A 15,885-nucleotide genomic window follows, 5' to 3' on the forward strand; every position below is an offset into this window, starting at 1 on the left:
ACATTTAACATACTGGACCTTTAAATCCACCAGTGAGTGATCCAAACATCTCACTAGAACTTCACAGGAAGTTTGTCAAAGAATTCTTTAAAGATTCAGTGAGTAAGATTTAGGTGAAAGGGATCTATTGGCACAAATTTAATATAAAATAATCCTAGTGATGTTTTCACCAGTATGTTTCATCTAAATTGTACAAATCGGCCCTTTATATTTAAAAACTGTATATTTACATTGGGAGCAGGTCCTTTCTAAGGAGGAAACCATGTTTCTAACAGTAGCCCTGACTGGACAAACTAAACACCTTCTGAGTTTTTATGACAACTGAAGTCCACCACAGGTTCTCTTTCATGGAGAATGAGAACCTATTTAGCTGCAACATACAATTTAACCACTAGATGTCACTAAATCCTACAGACTGAACCTTTAAAAGTAAAAGCTTGTTGTAATGTATTGGAAAGCATGAGCTGTCAAATCCAGAACCTTCTCTATGTATAGAAGTTTATCGTGAAGTAATGAAATCTTGAAGCTGTTCAATCAATCAATCAATTAAATTTTATTTGTATCTGGCATATTCACAAATCACTATTTGTCTCACTCTCATCAGGCTTGACAAGGTGCGACATCCTCTGTTCCCTCCACAAGAAAAACCTATCACCAGGGGGAAAAACATAGAATCCTCAGAGAGAGCCACATGTGAGCATTCCCTCTCCCAGGACGAACAGAAGTTGTTGTGTTAATTATCATAACATTTGTCTCTTAATATTTTACAAACATTTGATTCATATATGTGGTCATTTCAATTCATTTATTTAAGATGATCTAATCATCAGGAGTGCAGCCTTTAGATATTTCTCGTCAGGCTAATGTTTTCTGAGGGATACATTAACCTACAGTACCTGTTGATTAAAATGTCACTGCTCTGTCTGGGACCGTTGTTTTGTCCATATACAATCACCAACACACAACTCAAGCTTCCGTGTTGCCACAACAAGAGCTGAGAGAAAGACAAGTGAGATGTTTCAGCTGAAGCAGAATGAGAGAGTCCTCTAAATGGCTCTACTCCTTTCCAGTGAGGGATCCATTACTCGTGTTAGCATCAGGATCACAGGACACCTTTATTGAGTAAACATCAACTCAATGTATATAAAGTATGAAAAGTAAACTTACTCTTATGCAGATTACATAACAAAACTCAAACACTATTACAGTTGCATTAAGGTAAAAGTACCATTTTACTGTTGTGATCACTCAGGTCAAGCTACTTTGAGCATTATGCTGTTGGACTCTTGAGTCTATAACAAATTACATTTTAGAGTAAGAAAACATGTATTTTTTGTATGAAAAACATTCTGTCGTACTTGTAACTATATTAGCAAGTGCAAGGAGAAAGCTGTATAAAGTGGAATATCTGAAAATTGTACTTTTTGTTCTCTTATTCATTGTTTCTTCACAGGATGATTTCTGACTGGAGTGTATCCCAACATGCACTAAAATACATTTAATTCTGTTTAAATGAACATGACACATTTATTTTTTTCCTGAATGAAGAAACATTTATTTACAAAATAACCTAATTATTTCATTTCAAGAGAGTTATAGTATCGTTACAAGTAAAAGGCTTAATCAGTTTATATATGATGTAACACATTTTTCCTCTTCATCCACCATCCATCCTCTATTCTTTTTTATAGTCCTCCTCGAGCTTCAGCTTCTCTGAGTTGCTTTTGAGGAAGGCTGGGTCATTGCTCGCTTGTACCTTGTCAAAAAAGTTGAAATCTGCCACGTAGCGCCCGCCTGTGGTGCCGAACAGCACCGGCTTGAACTCGTAGCCCCAGAGGATCTCCTGGGGAATGTAGGAGGTGCGGCTCTGACACGTGGCTGCCGTCGACTCCATCGTGGCATTGAGGGTGACCAGCAGCTCAAACACTCGCGTGTGGAGGTTTTCTGCGTTCAGTCCTGCCAACGGACTGCGCTCGTCCAGAATGTGGTAGAAAGTAAGAGGGAGGATGAGGAAAGGGCACTCCCCACTGGAGTCCATTTTGAAGTCAACAGCGGTCTGGTAGACCTGAGTCTTCTCACCTTCCTCTGTCACATTTGAGTGGAGGAGCTTTCCTGTCAGCTGACACTGGATCAGGAGGCTCTTCCTCATGTTGGCCACTCTCACCATCAGACACAGCTTTCCTTGGTGCTGGCAGATCACCGCCAACTGGCTGAACTTGATGGTCTCTGCTCGCTTCTTAGGCCGAGCCAGTTTGGCCAGAAAGGCGCCTGTGACGAAGATCTCCGCCAGGCCGGTGATGACGAGCTGAGCCACCAGAGTGAAGATGGCCAGGGGACATTCCTCCGAGATGAAACGATAACCATAGCCGATGGTGGTCTGTGATTCCAGCGAGAAGAGGAAGGCTCCGGTCAGCGTCTGCACCATCACCACACAGGCCGTGTGGTTGGATGGTAAATTCCCCTCCAGGTCTCCGTTGCCCATTCCAATGAAATAGAAGATGACCCCAAAGATGAACCAAGTAATGACGAAGGTGGAGGCAAACAGAGTGATTTTGTAGCGCCACTTCATGTCCACCACCGTGGTCCAGATGTCGTGCAGGTAAAGCTTGACCATGCCCTCCACATTGTCAATCCGCACATTATTGTGGCCGTCCTTGTCCACAATCCTCCGCTGGACCGCTGCTGTCCTGTGGTTCATGTTGCTCTGGGTTGATTCAAAGTGATGGTGTCGTCTGAGGATTTATTGTCGCATCGCCAAGGGAAGGACTTACAAAAGAGCAGAAAACATATTATTTCAACTATAGCCTCATTATTTCTACATAAAATATTCCAGCTATATTTATTTACAGATTTCAAAAGTAATTTAAAGAATAATATAGTTACTAAACCCAGGTTTTTTTCATAGTTTTGTTCATTTGTTTCTCAATGAGAATCACATTTAAACCATTTCTGAATGTGGCTTGGCTCTGATCACAGGTCACCCTTTTACCCTTCCGACTTTTTTGAATCAATCTGGATACAATCTGGAAATACCAAAGCATGGATTAAGCGGGCAGTCTGAACAGACCTAACATTTCGGCCTATGCCCTCAGTACAATGGAGGTGGATGAAATTGAATATGTGGCCCTGGCGTTTAACTTGTCTTTCCAGTTGCAGTGTCATGGTTACTCTGGATAAACCACAGGCCGCACTGTGAATACTTGAATGTAAAACTTCCTCACTACGTCCGACCCTCTCTACCTCCAGAGCATCAGCCGACACAATAGAGATGAAAATACAGTCTCATCTCTTGTCCACTGAGAAGCTCAACGGGAGCAGCTGCTCTGTGGACCTGTCAATCAAACTACTCATGTCTTGAGCTGTAAACTTTAAGGAACAGCTCATCACTATTGGAAACAAACTTCTTGCTGAAAGTTAGAGGAGAAGATCAATAACACTCTTGTTTGTGTCCTGGCTAAAAAAGTCAACCGACCAGCACCTGTACTTAACACTTTACATGTTGTTGAAAAACAGCTTTTTTCTTTTGGATTTTCATCTTCCACCATTTTCTTCTTTTCCTTATCCCAGCTGATGTTAGGCAATGGGCGGGGCTCACCTTCGTCATGTGTATATACTGTATATAGACCTGGGGTACTGAAAACTCCAAAAACCCTCCCCTGCTCTGCCCTGAACCACAACCCTTTCTGAAACCTACCTCCCTTAAAACTAATGTTTGTACAGTCCTTGATACTTGTTATTGAAAAAAATACCATCAGTAATCAAAGTATGTTTTTTTTTTTAGAGGTCCTGAAATGTTAGTACGAGAGATTATTAAAGACTAAAAAAAATAGTACGTTGAATTTGAAAAACAACCAGAGGACAATTGCAAATTTTCACTGAATGGAAATGGTCCTGTAGAATAAAAGCACTTAATAAATGTTAGTTTATTTGTTCTCAATTGTTCCCATAAGTTTAAAACATGGAAACTGGTATGTTCCTTTAAAGTTGCTCATGATTTGTCCTCTGAGTGTTGAACACAACTAAATATCAAATGATGATTCAGAATATACAGATTTCATGAACAGAATATTTCACCAAATTATATATACGGAAAAAAATAACCGTGTCTGCGCAGCATTGTGCCATTACTGCTAAGTTGAAAGTTAACCTTGTAGTAAACCATTTCACGAGCCTGCCAGACAACTTCTGCAACTTAAAATAATCATTGAACACTGGATAAATCTGACGCGTATTATACTCACATCCCGTCGTGCTGTCTGTAAAGTAGCAGGTGTCTGCGTTCAGTTGTCTCAGGGTCACACTCGATTCATCTGTAAGACGAAGCTGCCACAGAACATTGAGTTCAGTGTCTTCTTTCTCCTATTGTCCCGGGTTGTGAATGTGAACTTTGGCACAGTGGTAAAACAGAGATGAGACACAAAGCCGAGCTGTAAACTCTGATCCACATGGGGGCTGGCTTTTATTCCTCCGCCTCCTCCACCTGTGCACAGGTAGGAGCAACAAACCGAACACTTGGAAGTTTGTTATGCTCCTTTTATGGTTGTTGCTGTTTGACACACATACCCAGATTTACTGCTGCCGCTGCCCAACACTTGGCTGAAGGGCATTTTTTTTTTCTAGGGTCATTTTCTTTGGTGTCACTACAAATAAATGGTGGTCTGACTAAGAAGAAATGTGTGTGTGTGTGTTTGTGTGTGTGTGTGTATATATAGATGTTTATCGGATGTTTCAGTCTATTTGTTGAATATGTATACGATTAAATAGGTAGGAGCTGAAGAGCTGGAAGAGTAGGTTGTTTCTCGTGATCATTGTCAGATTATTTAGCTGATCCTGCCACAGAGCTAAACCTTTGTATTTGGTCTTGATGTTTCAGTTTCAAGTCACAAAGACATTAAAAGCTGGATTTTGGCCTCATTCTCAAATTTCCTGACCAATGAGGGGGCTAAGAAATAAGCTGGGAGCAGATCATATTGTAAAGATCAACTGAAGAGTGAATTAATGTGAATATTCCAAATAAGAATAATCAAGGTGCAGAGAGAAGATAGAGTGATGCATTTAAACTATTTAACTGTTATAACACAACAGACGTTCAATGTTTCCACCACTGCTCGTTAGACTCTATGACCTTGAATCACGCACCTTAGATTTATTATTAACCTTATTGTTATTACCCACATTCCTGAAGGCTGGTGTGTGTGTGTGTGTGTGTGTGTATGTGTGTGTGTTATTATTGTATAAGATTACCAGTTGATTTCCTTGTTCCTTCTTGTTATGAAAATTAAGAAAAACTGTTTACAATAACAGCAAAAAGCGGATGACACTGAGAGACAGAAGGAAAACGTTACCCTCCATTCACATCATGCCTGAAAGACGGAACAAGGGAAGGAGAGTTTTAAAAAGATGGATGAACTTCCTACTTTCTCTAATTATATTAACCCCTGCAAGATATCTGACAGAGGGGTAATTTTGCTGCCTGGTGTGTGAAATAAAGGTACTAGCCAAGAAAACATTGACTATACAACCTGAACTTGTTTATTTAGTGGTTATTTCATCAATAAATTGTCTTCTAATACTGAAAGAACAAGAGAAAGACGACAGTAGTGGATGTTAACTCTAATCATTTCTTTTCAGCAGTTTTTATGGCCACAGATATTACACAAGGTTCAGTTTACTGGTCACTGTTAGTGTTACTCAGCCTGTGAGAACAGTTGCATAATATCTTTAGTGTCTCTGGAGTGAGCCTGCTGAAGGTATTTCAAAAGACTCTTGTCGCATTAGTATGAAACCTAATAATTAACTGTTTTCAAGTCAACACATTTTCAAGCCAACTCAGGGATTATACAGAAAACGTCTTTGGGATTATGTGACAAACAATTGTACTGAACTGCACAACATGTTATCCGTCATTTTCTCATGTGGACTGAAAGATAATACAGAAGTCCCTCATGACCCATCTCTCTGTTGTGAGGCCTCGCTCTTTAGATTTAAAAGGGTCATTTGTCTCCATCAAGGGAAGAGGAGTAGACATAACCATGATGAAGGAGCCCAACCCCACCTAGTGAACAAAACGCTGAATGCAGGCCTCTTTCTATTTTAGGCCGATATTTATTCACTTTGAGTATTGATCCAAGTGTGTGGTTTTATTACCTCATTTGAGTCAATACAAATGATTTTGTCAAAGTATTACAAATTAGAGCGAGAGTTTATACTTTGTTCATATGAGTGTTTACCTCAACATCACTGAGAAGATATCACATAACAATGTAACAGAGCATTTATCTACGCCAAGGTCCAACAGTCCCCTTATAAAACCACATTCCAAATTATTATCTGCACCGACTCATTAATATCAGTCCCCAAAACAAGCCTGTTGTTTTTAATCAAGACCCATAAATTATTCTCTGAGAAACAAATTAAAATGTTGAAAAAAAACATTCCTGGCTCCGCACCAAAATTTATAAGGTTTTCCCCCCGACACAACAGGTTCGTGGGAATCTATTCAAAACCAAACAAACGCAAAACACAGATTGACCTCGTTATTTTTATTTACAAAAAAAAAAATGACATGTTCCACTCCAGTAACCAGTAATCTGGTATGTGAATAGTCATAAATGTCGCAATTTTTGCGTTGTGGAACTATTCAGATACTGCACATGAAGCAGAAAGCACTTCAGCCTCAGCCTTAATGGCTTCTCAGTTTTCTGCTGCTGACCACGGTTCATCAGCCCCGACTCTGTAAACTGCGAAATATGCAAAGTTCTGTGACACAAGACACAAGTTACTGGTTTACAAAAACTCAAATTGGACCCAAGAGAAAGAATTAGAATAATGACATGGTCATGATTGTTCCTAAGTGCCAAGGGTTCAGTAAAACTGTTGGTCATGAGGTTCTCAAAATCAATACGGTCAATTCTGTGGAGGCTGTGAACAATCACATCTCATTTAATGAGAATACAAAAATAAGTTTATGAGACCCTTTGGGGAGATGTTTATCTAATGATGGAGCAAAACAGAAGATCTCACCAGGGGATGTCACCAGCTGACCCTGCAACGGGCAGGGAGACGATGCAATTATTATTAAAATATCTCAACCTGTGTGAGCAGCAGGGGTGTGCGATAATAGGAAAACATGTGATATTGATAATGTTGGTCAATATCGTGATGATCATATGTCTTGTCCAATAAATAAACATACAACAGTCCCTGGCTAATGTGACACAGAGACCACACACACAGCCCCACAGCCGGGTCACAGTGCCACCAAGTCCGGGGCAGACACCTGCCACGCACAGCTGCAGTAAGACCACTTACAGTTTTAATGTGAGTCTTTTTTTACATGTTTGGACTGTGAAAATGAATTTTTTGCAATCTTTAGCGATTCTGTCAATAATTTATTGCTCCTCTGTGTCTGTGTCTCTATAATTCGCGTTATGTGCTGCGCCGACTGCGTTAACCATAAGGAGCGCTCCCCGCCACCTCCTCCTGACATTTAATAAGATCATAAAGTCTGTTGTTTTTACCCAGACTGAGTTTACACATGTGCCCGATCACACTGTTTGTGTGAGAGAGAGTGTGTTTGTGTGTGTGTGTGTGAGAGAGAGGACAAAAGCGAGTGAGCAGCTTATGAATGCGCTGCTACGAAGAAAAATGTTACTCAATAATAAAAGAATCGATCATTACGTGATGATCAGTGTTGATATTGTGGCGACAAACAAATACATTTGTAAACTGTAGCAAGTCAGAGATGCCAGTGTCGCTCAGTCAAGTCTCTGTTTTCTCTCTATTCTCTTCTCATTCTCTTTTTCCGACAATGATTCACTGACTATTATCGTAGACGATATATATCGCACACCCCTAGTGAGCAGGTGTAAATGAATGAAGACGGGGTCCAGAGAGGTGAAGTCTTTCAGGTTACTGTGGTGGCGGGTTAGCAGTGGTGGCCTTCAGGATGCCTCGCAGCACCTTGTAGTTGTTGAGAGGCTGGTTCTCTTTGGGTGGGTAGCAGGGGCCGTGGTCTGTTGCGTAGGAAAATGGGAACCGCAGCACCCAAAGACTGTCGGAGGGCAACACTATCTCCGTCTGCTCTGGATGGAAAACTGGGCCGGGAGGGAGACTGGGCTGTACCTGAAAACACAATTATATAAGGTTAATGTGACAGTTACATTAAAGCAAATCTGTTGAAACAAAACATACAATTTTTATTTTACTACCAGATATATGAATGAGTCTAGCCTCACAGGGAGCTCAGATATTACTAACCTTGAGAAACCACATTTAAATTCATTAGAGCCAGCTTTTTATTTTTATCTAAAATGCACCAAACACACTCTGGTAAATCAGGTATATTCAGTCCCCGAAATATACCAGATTTTTTTCATCAAGAATCATGAATTATCTGTAAGGGACAAAATGTTGAAAAATATCCCATCTCTCAAATGAAAAGAATTCTTGTATCCACTCCAAAATTTAATTGATTATTTGCTAACCCATAGCAAATCCTTCCATCAAGTTTTGAAGTAATCCATCTAGTAGTTTTGCTAAATCCTGCTAATAAACAAACAAACATAACCTTCTTGGCAGATGTAGGAAAAAGTATGTGTGTTATTTTTGTCTCGAAATGTAATCGGATTTTCATTCTTTTGTTCTTGTCCACAGTGAACACATTGTTCAAACATTCACAGTGTAGGTTGGAGAAAGTATGTGAAGCCTGAGGCTAATGACATGAACCACAGCAAATTTGAGTTGGAGGTTTGCAAAACTGGAGTTAGATCAATGAAAGCAGATTAGAGGTTTGGGATAGAGCTGCGCTGACTTAAATACAAACAACAACAACACAGAAACATTTGGATTTTGCTTTTCACAAGAAGCACAACACATGAAAACAGATCTCAGAGGAGGTGTGGATTTGCAGGAAGCTGGGGAGGGTCACTAAGTCCTCTCAAAGAGTTTAGATATTCATGTCCACAGTTTGAAAATGTCTATAAATAGGGACGATTTGTTTTACTGTGGCTAGTCTCCATAGAAATGGGCGCCCACTTAAAATGACTCCAAAAGCACAAAGCACAAAGATCAGAGAGGTCAAACTGAGGCCCAGAGTTGTACCTAAAGGCTTAAAGAGATGCTCGGAGCTGGACTTGTGTGTTTGGTTGTTTACCTGTGGGTTGAGTGTAACCTCCAGCGGAGCATCAGGCACCACAATAAAAAGGCGAGCCAGCTGGGCATAGTGAGACTTCAGACCGCGGCCCTGGGAAGGCGAAGGGATGTACAACGGCATGTCTGTGTTGAGCACCCTGGTGGCGGGATCTTTGGCGCCCCCTGGCCCCAGCACCTTTACTATCTTATCAGGCCCGGAGCTAATGAAGCGTCTTCCCCTGCTGTCTTCATACTCAAACCCCACAAAGGCTCGAGCCATATCATCCCTCCTGCGACTCCTACCCAGGCCTCCAGTGCTCCCTCGCTTTCCCACCAGGTTCTTGTTAGGGGCTGGCCACGAAGAGGTGCCTCCATCCAAAGTCTCCGTCAGTCCCGTATCCTCCTCTGACCGGGAGCGAATGACCAAGTCCCACGGCAAGAGGAAGGAGGAGCCGGGGAGGAAGCCTGGCTGTTCCAGACCCGTGTGGCAGTTGTAGGACTTTGCCGTTCCCAGTTTGACCAGGGACCAGCTGGAGAACTTGGGGAGCAGACCCTTCGAGCAGCCCGAGTGCATCATGCCAGGGAGGTACTCCACAGTGGAGGGCTGTCGGTCTACCAGGCTCGGCCTCTTCGGCTGAGCTTGGGTTTCGGTTCCGTCTCCTTCACCATAGGTACCCAGACTGTCCGAGGACTGTCCGAGACTGAGGGCCAGGCTGAGGCTGGTGTCTGCGGGCGTGTGACTCTGTGTAGTGCTCGGCTCCTGCTCCTTCACCTTCTCAGCCTCACCAGACTCCGAGGGCTCACTTGGCGGTGGCTGAGTCTGGTTCGGGGCTGGGGCTGGGTCAGGAGTGCTGGGCTGGAATACTGGAAACTCGATCCTCTCCAGCTTGCCACAACATTTCTCCTCCAGAATCTATTCAGGAAGAGCGGAGTTAGAGAATATGAGTAACAAATATGTGACAAAAAACAAAAAACAAATATTTGATATCTAATATCTACTCTACTAGAAATCTGTCAACTGTTTATAAGGTAACTATCGCTTTAGAGGAAAGTTTCACTTTTTTGAAATCTTACATCTTTACATTTGAAACATTCTTGGTCTCAGTTAATCACCGTCTGCACTGGCCACAGAGAGATCCCTTCTTAAATCAATTACAATACAAGTGACTGCAAACAAATGCACAGGCCTGTTTCTGTTTAAGAATTCAATAGGCGTTGTCACACTAAGTAAGACAAATGAAGAGGGTATCTCCAAATGGTACAGTCTTCTCCTTCCACAAAGTTTTTTCATTTGGCTCAGCAACAACAACTCTATGTTGAAACAAAAAGAGAAATGGACACTAAAAGAACTACAACTGAATTATTTGGTAAACGGATGAAGCCAAATATTAACTACAGCTCAACTGAGGAAATAACAGTTTTGCACAAAACAAAGACTGTCCCCCATCAAACTGATATAATTTCATACAGGATCTTTTTGTGACAACAAAAATAGAAGAAATGATAACAATGATAAAAATCAAAAGAATGTGAAGCTATCTCTCAATCTTGTTTACATAAACATTGTATGTTTATGAAAACAGAAAATTTCCAAGGATTGTAGGACTAAAAAAGGATTTTCTTATCTCATATTCATCAATAGAATTAAGTATAAACTCTGAAATGAACACGCTCTTTGCAGACAAAGAAAAGAGGGCCATTAACAATGAAATATTTCATCGAGTCAATTTGTTTACTGACAACTTCTCCAGGAGGCGCAGTGACAAAAACACCACAGTATTAGCACCATGAGAGTGTGAAATGTGACAACCAGCTGAGAGAAGCTGCTCGGCCGTGGCCCTCAGACCCTCAGAGAGCACAGTGTGAATCCTCACCTGGAAGAAGTCATAATTGGCACCCTGGACGTCAAACGGATCCTCACGAGGAGCCTGTTTCCTGCCACAGTTGCAGGAGCTGGTGGAGCGCCCCCTGCTGTTGTGGTTCAGTATGGGGGGGTTGCGATCTATATCCGGTTTCTCTCCTGTAGAAATAAATATTTGATTTCAGGCATCTGATATTGGTTTGTATATAAATGCATGCCTGTACATTTACAAATAAAAAACATATATTTTTGTGAATGGTTCAACTATTTATCTATGGTTTCAGTGCAATGTTTGTTGGAAGAAGTTGACTGTTAGTATAAACTACATTGGAGATCCCAGTGTGCAGATAAATAAGTTATTCTATTATACATCCTGTATATTACCAGTCTCAGACCTCGTTAGCTGCAGTGCTGTGTAGCAGTGGGAAGAAAAGTAGAGGGGCATGTTCACCTGGCTGAGGCAGCAGGTGGAACTTGTGAACACAGTGCTGGTCAGTCAGGCTTCGCTCCTCACACAGCTGGTGGCCGTTGCTCCAGAACTTGTAGCAGTCCTCATGAAGCTGCAGAGCGTAGCGCTGAAACGCCACGCCGCGAGCGTGCTGGCTGTACACCCGCAGAGCCAGTGCCAGCTGGTTCTTGTGCACTGTAGTGGTGTAATTATGGGGAAGGTTGGACTGGTAAGCGCTGTGAGCCAGTGGCAGGGCTTTCTGACACCTGATCTCCGAAAACTTTGTGTCAGCTTCAAGAAAACCCTCCAAAACCTTCAGCTGGCTTTGCACTTTCGTAGAGAGTTCAGCCATTTCTTCTTCTGTGGTGGTAATAAGGACATGGTGGAGTCTGGAGGCCACCTGGACCCACTTGGAGTAGGTGGGCAGCTCAAAGTGCGAGGGCTGTGGGTTGCGACCGACACTGTCATCGAAGCCTTTCTTGGTCAGCACGAGCTCTACATGCTGCCAGAGGAACTCCTTCAAGCTACAGTCCACCAGCTGACCGCCCAACGGCGCGATGACAGAGTCGGTGCTGAAGCTGGCCTGCCGAGCCGATCGTCGCATCTGCTGATAACGCCTCGGCCCCCTCACCACCACCGGGGGGGTTTCTGGCTCACACAAGATGCAGTTTGACCGCAGCTGAGCAAGCAATGTTCCCACGGGGTCCTCGTCCGTGGCTGGTATCACATACACAAAGGCTTGGTTGGCGGGCACGGTGAACAAACAGTTGCTACTTTGGTTTGTGAGGACTCTGCTTTTACGGAAGATGCGATAGATCTGGTCCTCCAGTGCATGCTGCAGCCTCCTCCTGGGGGAGTGCTTTTTGGGTTTGTCTGGGTTTCCTCCAGACTCAGAACCATTGGCAGAAACCTTTGGAAAAACAAGGATGTGTCAACGAAACTCAACTAAAAACACAAGAAAACATACAGCACAAGAATCCATACAGTGATCCTATAGGTCAATGTTTAATTACTTTACAGTTTGCAGTGTATGCCAATAATTCCTAATGATACAATGGATAAAATAAAAGTGAACTGGATAAACAGTATAACATGAAATAACATACAAAAACAACCTGCAGTTAAAAATATGTCATTTTCTCACTGGAACTGTTAGGCAAAAATAGAATGATAATATATGAGCAATGCATTGCTGCACACATAGTAATGAGAGAGGAGACCTTCAGGGTTCCGTTCATCTGGAAGACGAAGAGCAGGCGCGGAGGGCAGGGCCGACAGTTCAGCTTCCACTCCTTGGACACCGGACAGTCTTTGATGGCAGCTCTGATCATGGGCAGCACCTTCTGCCGCAGGGCGTCCAGGGCTCGGAAGAAGCGGTCGTAGGTCACGTCGAAGGTGTGGTTGGGATGGACGAGCAGGAGGACGTGGCACACGGAGAACATGTAGAGCAGGTGGAGGCAGTGCTGCTTCTCCAGGCCTTTCCAGAAGTCATGGGCGTCGGAGTGCCCGGCCCCGGCACTGAGGGTGTGACAGGCCCGCAGCAGCTGGCGGCTGTCGCAGCCGGAGGAGAGCAGCAGGTACAGCACCCGGTCCTCCTGGTTGTAGAAGGCCTGGATGTGGCTGTCCGCCGTGCCGCCGTCCCCCGGGCCGCCGAACAGCGCGAACAGGTGTTTGTCCGCCAGGTTGTTGACCAGAGACTCCTTCAGCGGCCCGAGCTGCATGTTGCTTTTACCGAAAATACCGACAACACACAAGCCTTCCTCCCGGTACAAGACGTCCTCCACCAGCTCTGACTGGAGCAGAGCCCCGACACTCACAGGTTCAGCCATGTTGGCCTCTCTCATGTTGAGAAACAGACAGGGGAATGAAAACAACGACGCACCCACTTCCGGGCTCGTCCCGCTAAAATGTCCGAGTAGATGCAACATATATGTTCCGCTCCTGTGTTGGCTACATTATAACCATATATTATAACGTTGTAAACCCTCAGTGGGGTTTCTATCGACTACATTTGACAATTAGTTATTTTAATTTCAGGGAAAATAACAAGATAACTCTTTAAAATATATAATACGATTAAATCAAATAGAGTAGGTGAGTATCACCAGTTTTAAAGTTAAATTGTATTGTTTTGTAATGTAGCATATTTACAGTATCAAAATTAAAAGTGCTCACAACCGAATGACCAATGTGATTTATTATTCTGTATTTTTTTACTATTCATTTTACTGAGCAATTCATGTATAAGTATCACTTAACAGCTGTAACCGATGGAGCTAATTTTACATATTTTGTAGACTGTAATGCACGGTGTCCCTGAAGTGCAAATCACAACAGCAAAATGTAACACACAACAACAAATCACAACATACAAAAACACAATTGCAAAAGAAAGATAGCACAACAACAAATCACAACAGGTAGACAGTTTGCCCATCCAACAAGGGACGAGTCTCATTGATAGCAGGTACTTACCTTTTCTGATAGAAGTGGATTTCATTGTACTTTGTGATTTGTCATCGTGTTTTCTAATTTGCTGTGTTGTTGTTGTTATGTTTTCTTATTTGCTGTTGTGTTTTTGTGATTGTGTTTTCTTTTCTGCTGTTTGTTGTTGTTGTTATTGCTGTTGTTATGTGTATTTATTTGCTGTTATCTTCTGTCATTGTGTTTTCTAATTTGCTGTTCTGTTGTCGTTATGTGTTCTTGTTTGCTATTGTATTTTTTCGTTGTGTTTTCTAATTTGCTGTTCTGTTGTCGTTATGTGTCCTTGTTTACTGTGATGTTTTGTGATTGTGTTTTCTATTTTGCTTTTGTGCTTTTGCCATTGGTTGTTGTGTCTTTTCTTATGTGTTGTGTGTAGTGATCGTCTGCTGTGATTTGTACTACAGGGCCACCATAGTTATATAAGAATTAATCATATTTTAGCTCATCATGCTCTACATTCAGTTACTTTAGCATTACACAATGATATAAATAATATAATACAAATAAAAGATGTGAGTTACTCCTGAAAGACACGAACAAGTAAAAGGTTTCTATTAAAGACTCATTAATGCAACCACCTTCAAACCCTCTCCAGAAGGTCTCGGACGCCTGACGACACGAGTTTGCGTGCGCGCTCCCGAGCCCTCTCCGACGTCACTGCCCTCTGATCGTGCGAAATCCCCGATAACGCGAGGCGCGCCCCCGCTCGGCTGTGAATGGGGAGCGAGTCCGGCTTGTGACAGCTCCTCCTCGGCGGTGAAGCCTCAGACACATCGCTCCTGCCCGTCCAGCCCGGTCCTCCGCTCCCAGACCCACCGGCAGCCCACGGCCCAGCTCCCCCGGTACAGAGCCCGTTCCCTGTGGTGGTGTGGCACTGGCACTCCAGTAGCTGGGTCAGTGCACCGACTCTTGTCTTCTCAGCCCGGGTAAGTTAGTGGGAGCCATACTGACGGACGGAGCTGTCTCTATCTGTCCAGGAATGAGAAATGATGGCCGGCTCTTCAGCAGAGGAGAAGACCTTCCTACGGTTCCTGGAGCTCTTCCTGCGGGAGATGAGGATGCCGCTGCAGGAGAGCGACCCGGTGCCGATGCGCCCATTGTCGGACCAGGTGGCTGAGGACGAGGTGGAGGGGGAATGCCTCGACCTGTGTCTCCAGCACCTCTACAAATAGTTAAGTGAACACTTTCTCTCACGGCATGTTGTTGTGTTTGTTGTGTTTTTAACGTAAAATCGACCAAAAAAAGGGCAATGAAGTTGTCGTGGTGTGTGATGGAGGTGTGTGTGTGTGTGTGTGTGTGTGTGTGTGTGTGGAGGTGAGTGGGCTTCGACCCTGGATGGGTCAGATAAGCCGGGATGCTCGCTTGGCCGCCCGGGTACCTTCCTCATGCCCTGCTGGGTGGGACCAGCACCAAGTTTGAGTGTCTTTTCTTTAATTGGGAAATGAAAGCTAAAGCAGAAGTTAAAAGTGCATCAGTTCTGCTTCTCACAGCACGGCCGTGTTATGCTGCATTGTATTATAAAGTCTTCCCGTGTGTGTGTGTGTGTGTGTGTGCTCTATGTTTTAATTTGCCATAAATTGACGCCATCGCTGACAGAGCTGTACATCCACAAAAGGTGAACCCCTGGTTTTGCGTAACAGCTCGACGTCATCGTGGTGTAGGAGGGGGAGGAAGCCATCGCCATCACTGCTGAGCGCATCTTCAAGAGAGCTAAAAATAACCATCGCCCGGTTCCGTTATTAGCCTCCATCGTCAGACTGATCGGTACACCGTGAAATCCAAGACACGCACTGAATTGTCAAAGTGTTGCCACCTGGAAATAAATATCACACGATGACTCAAACCTGCACAGGGCATGTTTTACATCTAGATCCCACACACTGCAGAGGAAAGACAGAACACAGGACGATATGTTCTCAACCATGTTCAGAGATCTGACAGAGAAAGGATTCACATCGTG

The 15,885-nt window shown here is 43.4% G+C and overlaps 3 protein-coding genes across 3 annotated transcripts in view; 1 reads left to right on the top strand and 2 right to left on the bottom strand.

Moving 5' to 3' along the window:
• Positions 1 to 1,675: 1,675 nt before the first annotated feature.
• kcnj15 (potassium inwardly rectifying channel subfamily J member 15) lies at positions 1,676 to 2,698 on the bottom strand. Its single transcript, XM_061086589.1, has one exon. The coding sequence runs from the start codon at positions 2,696 to 2,698 to the stop codon at positions 1,676 to 1,678; it is 1,023 nt and encodes a 340-aa protein (XP_060942572.1).
• Positions 2,699 to 6,523: 3,825 nt separating this feature from the next.
• Positions 6,524 to 13,285, bottom strand: smg8 (SMG8 nonsense mediated mRNA decay factor). The gene is made up of 5 exons (XM_061086588.1): positions 12,662 to 13,285; positions 11,445 to 12,351; positions 11,007 to 11,152; positions 9,155 to 10,045; positions 6,524 to 8,124 (listed from the first exon to the last, which is right to left on the bottom strand). The coding sequence occupies exons 1-5, from the start codon at positions 13,283 to 13,285 to the stop codon at positions 7,912 to 7,914; spliced, it is 2,781 nt and encodes a 926-aa protein (XP_060942571.1). The 3' UTR covers positions 6,524 to 7,911.
• A 1,629-nt stretch (positions 13,286 to 14,914) lies between these two features.
• Positions 14,915 to 15,885, top strand: part of ppm1e (protein phosphatase, Mg2+/Mn2+ dependent, 1E) — a 31,819-nt gene continuing 30,848 nt past the window's right edge. Inside the window, exon 1 of the mRNA XM_061085301.1 lies at positions 14,915 to 15,096. Coding sequence (XP_060941284.1) covers positions 14,915 to 15,096 — 182 coding nt within the window. The remainder of the gene's footprint in view (positions 15,097 to 15,885) is intronic.

The sequence above is a fragment of the Limanda limanda genome, chromosome 14 (genome assembly GCF_963576545.1).
Source record: "Limanda limanda chromosome 14, fLimLim1.1, whole genome shotgun sequence".
In the NCBI taxonomy this organism is placed as follows: Eukaryota; Metazoa; Chordata; class Actinopteri; order Pleuronectiformes; family Pleuronectidae; genus Limanda; species Limanda limanda.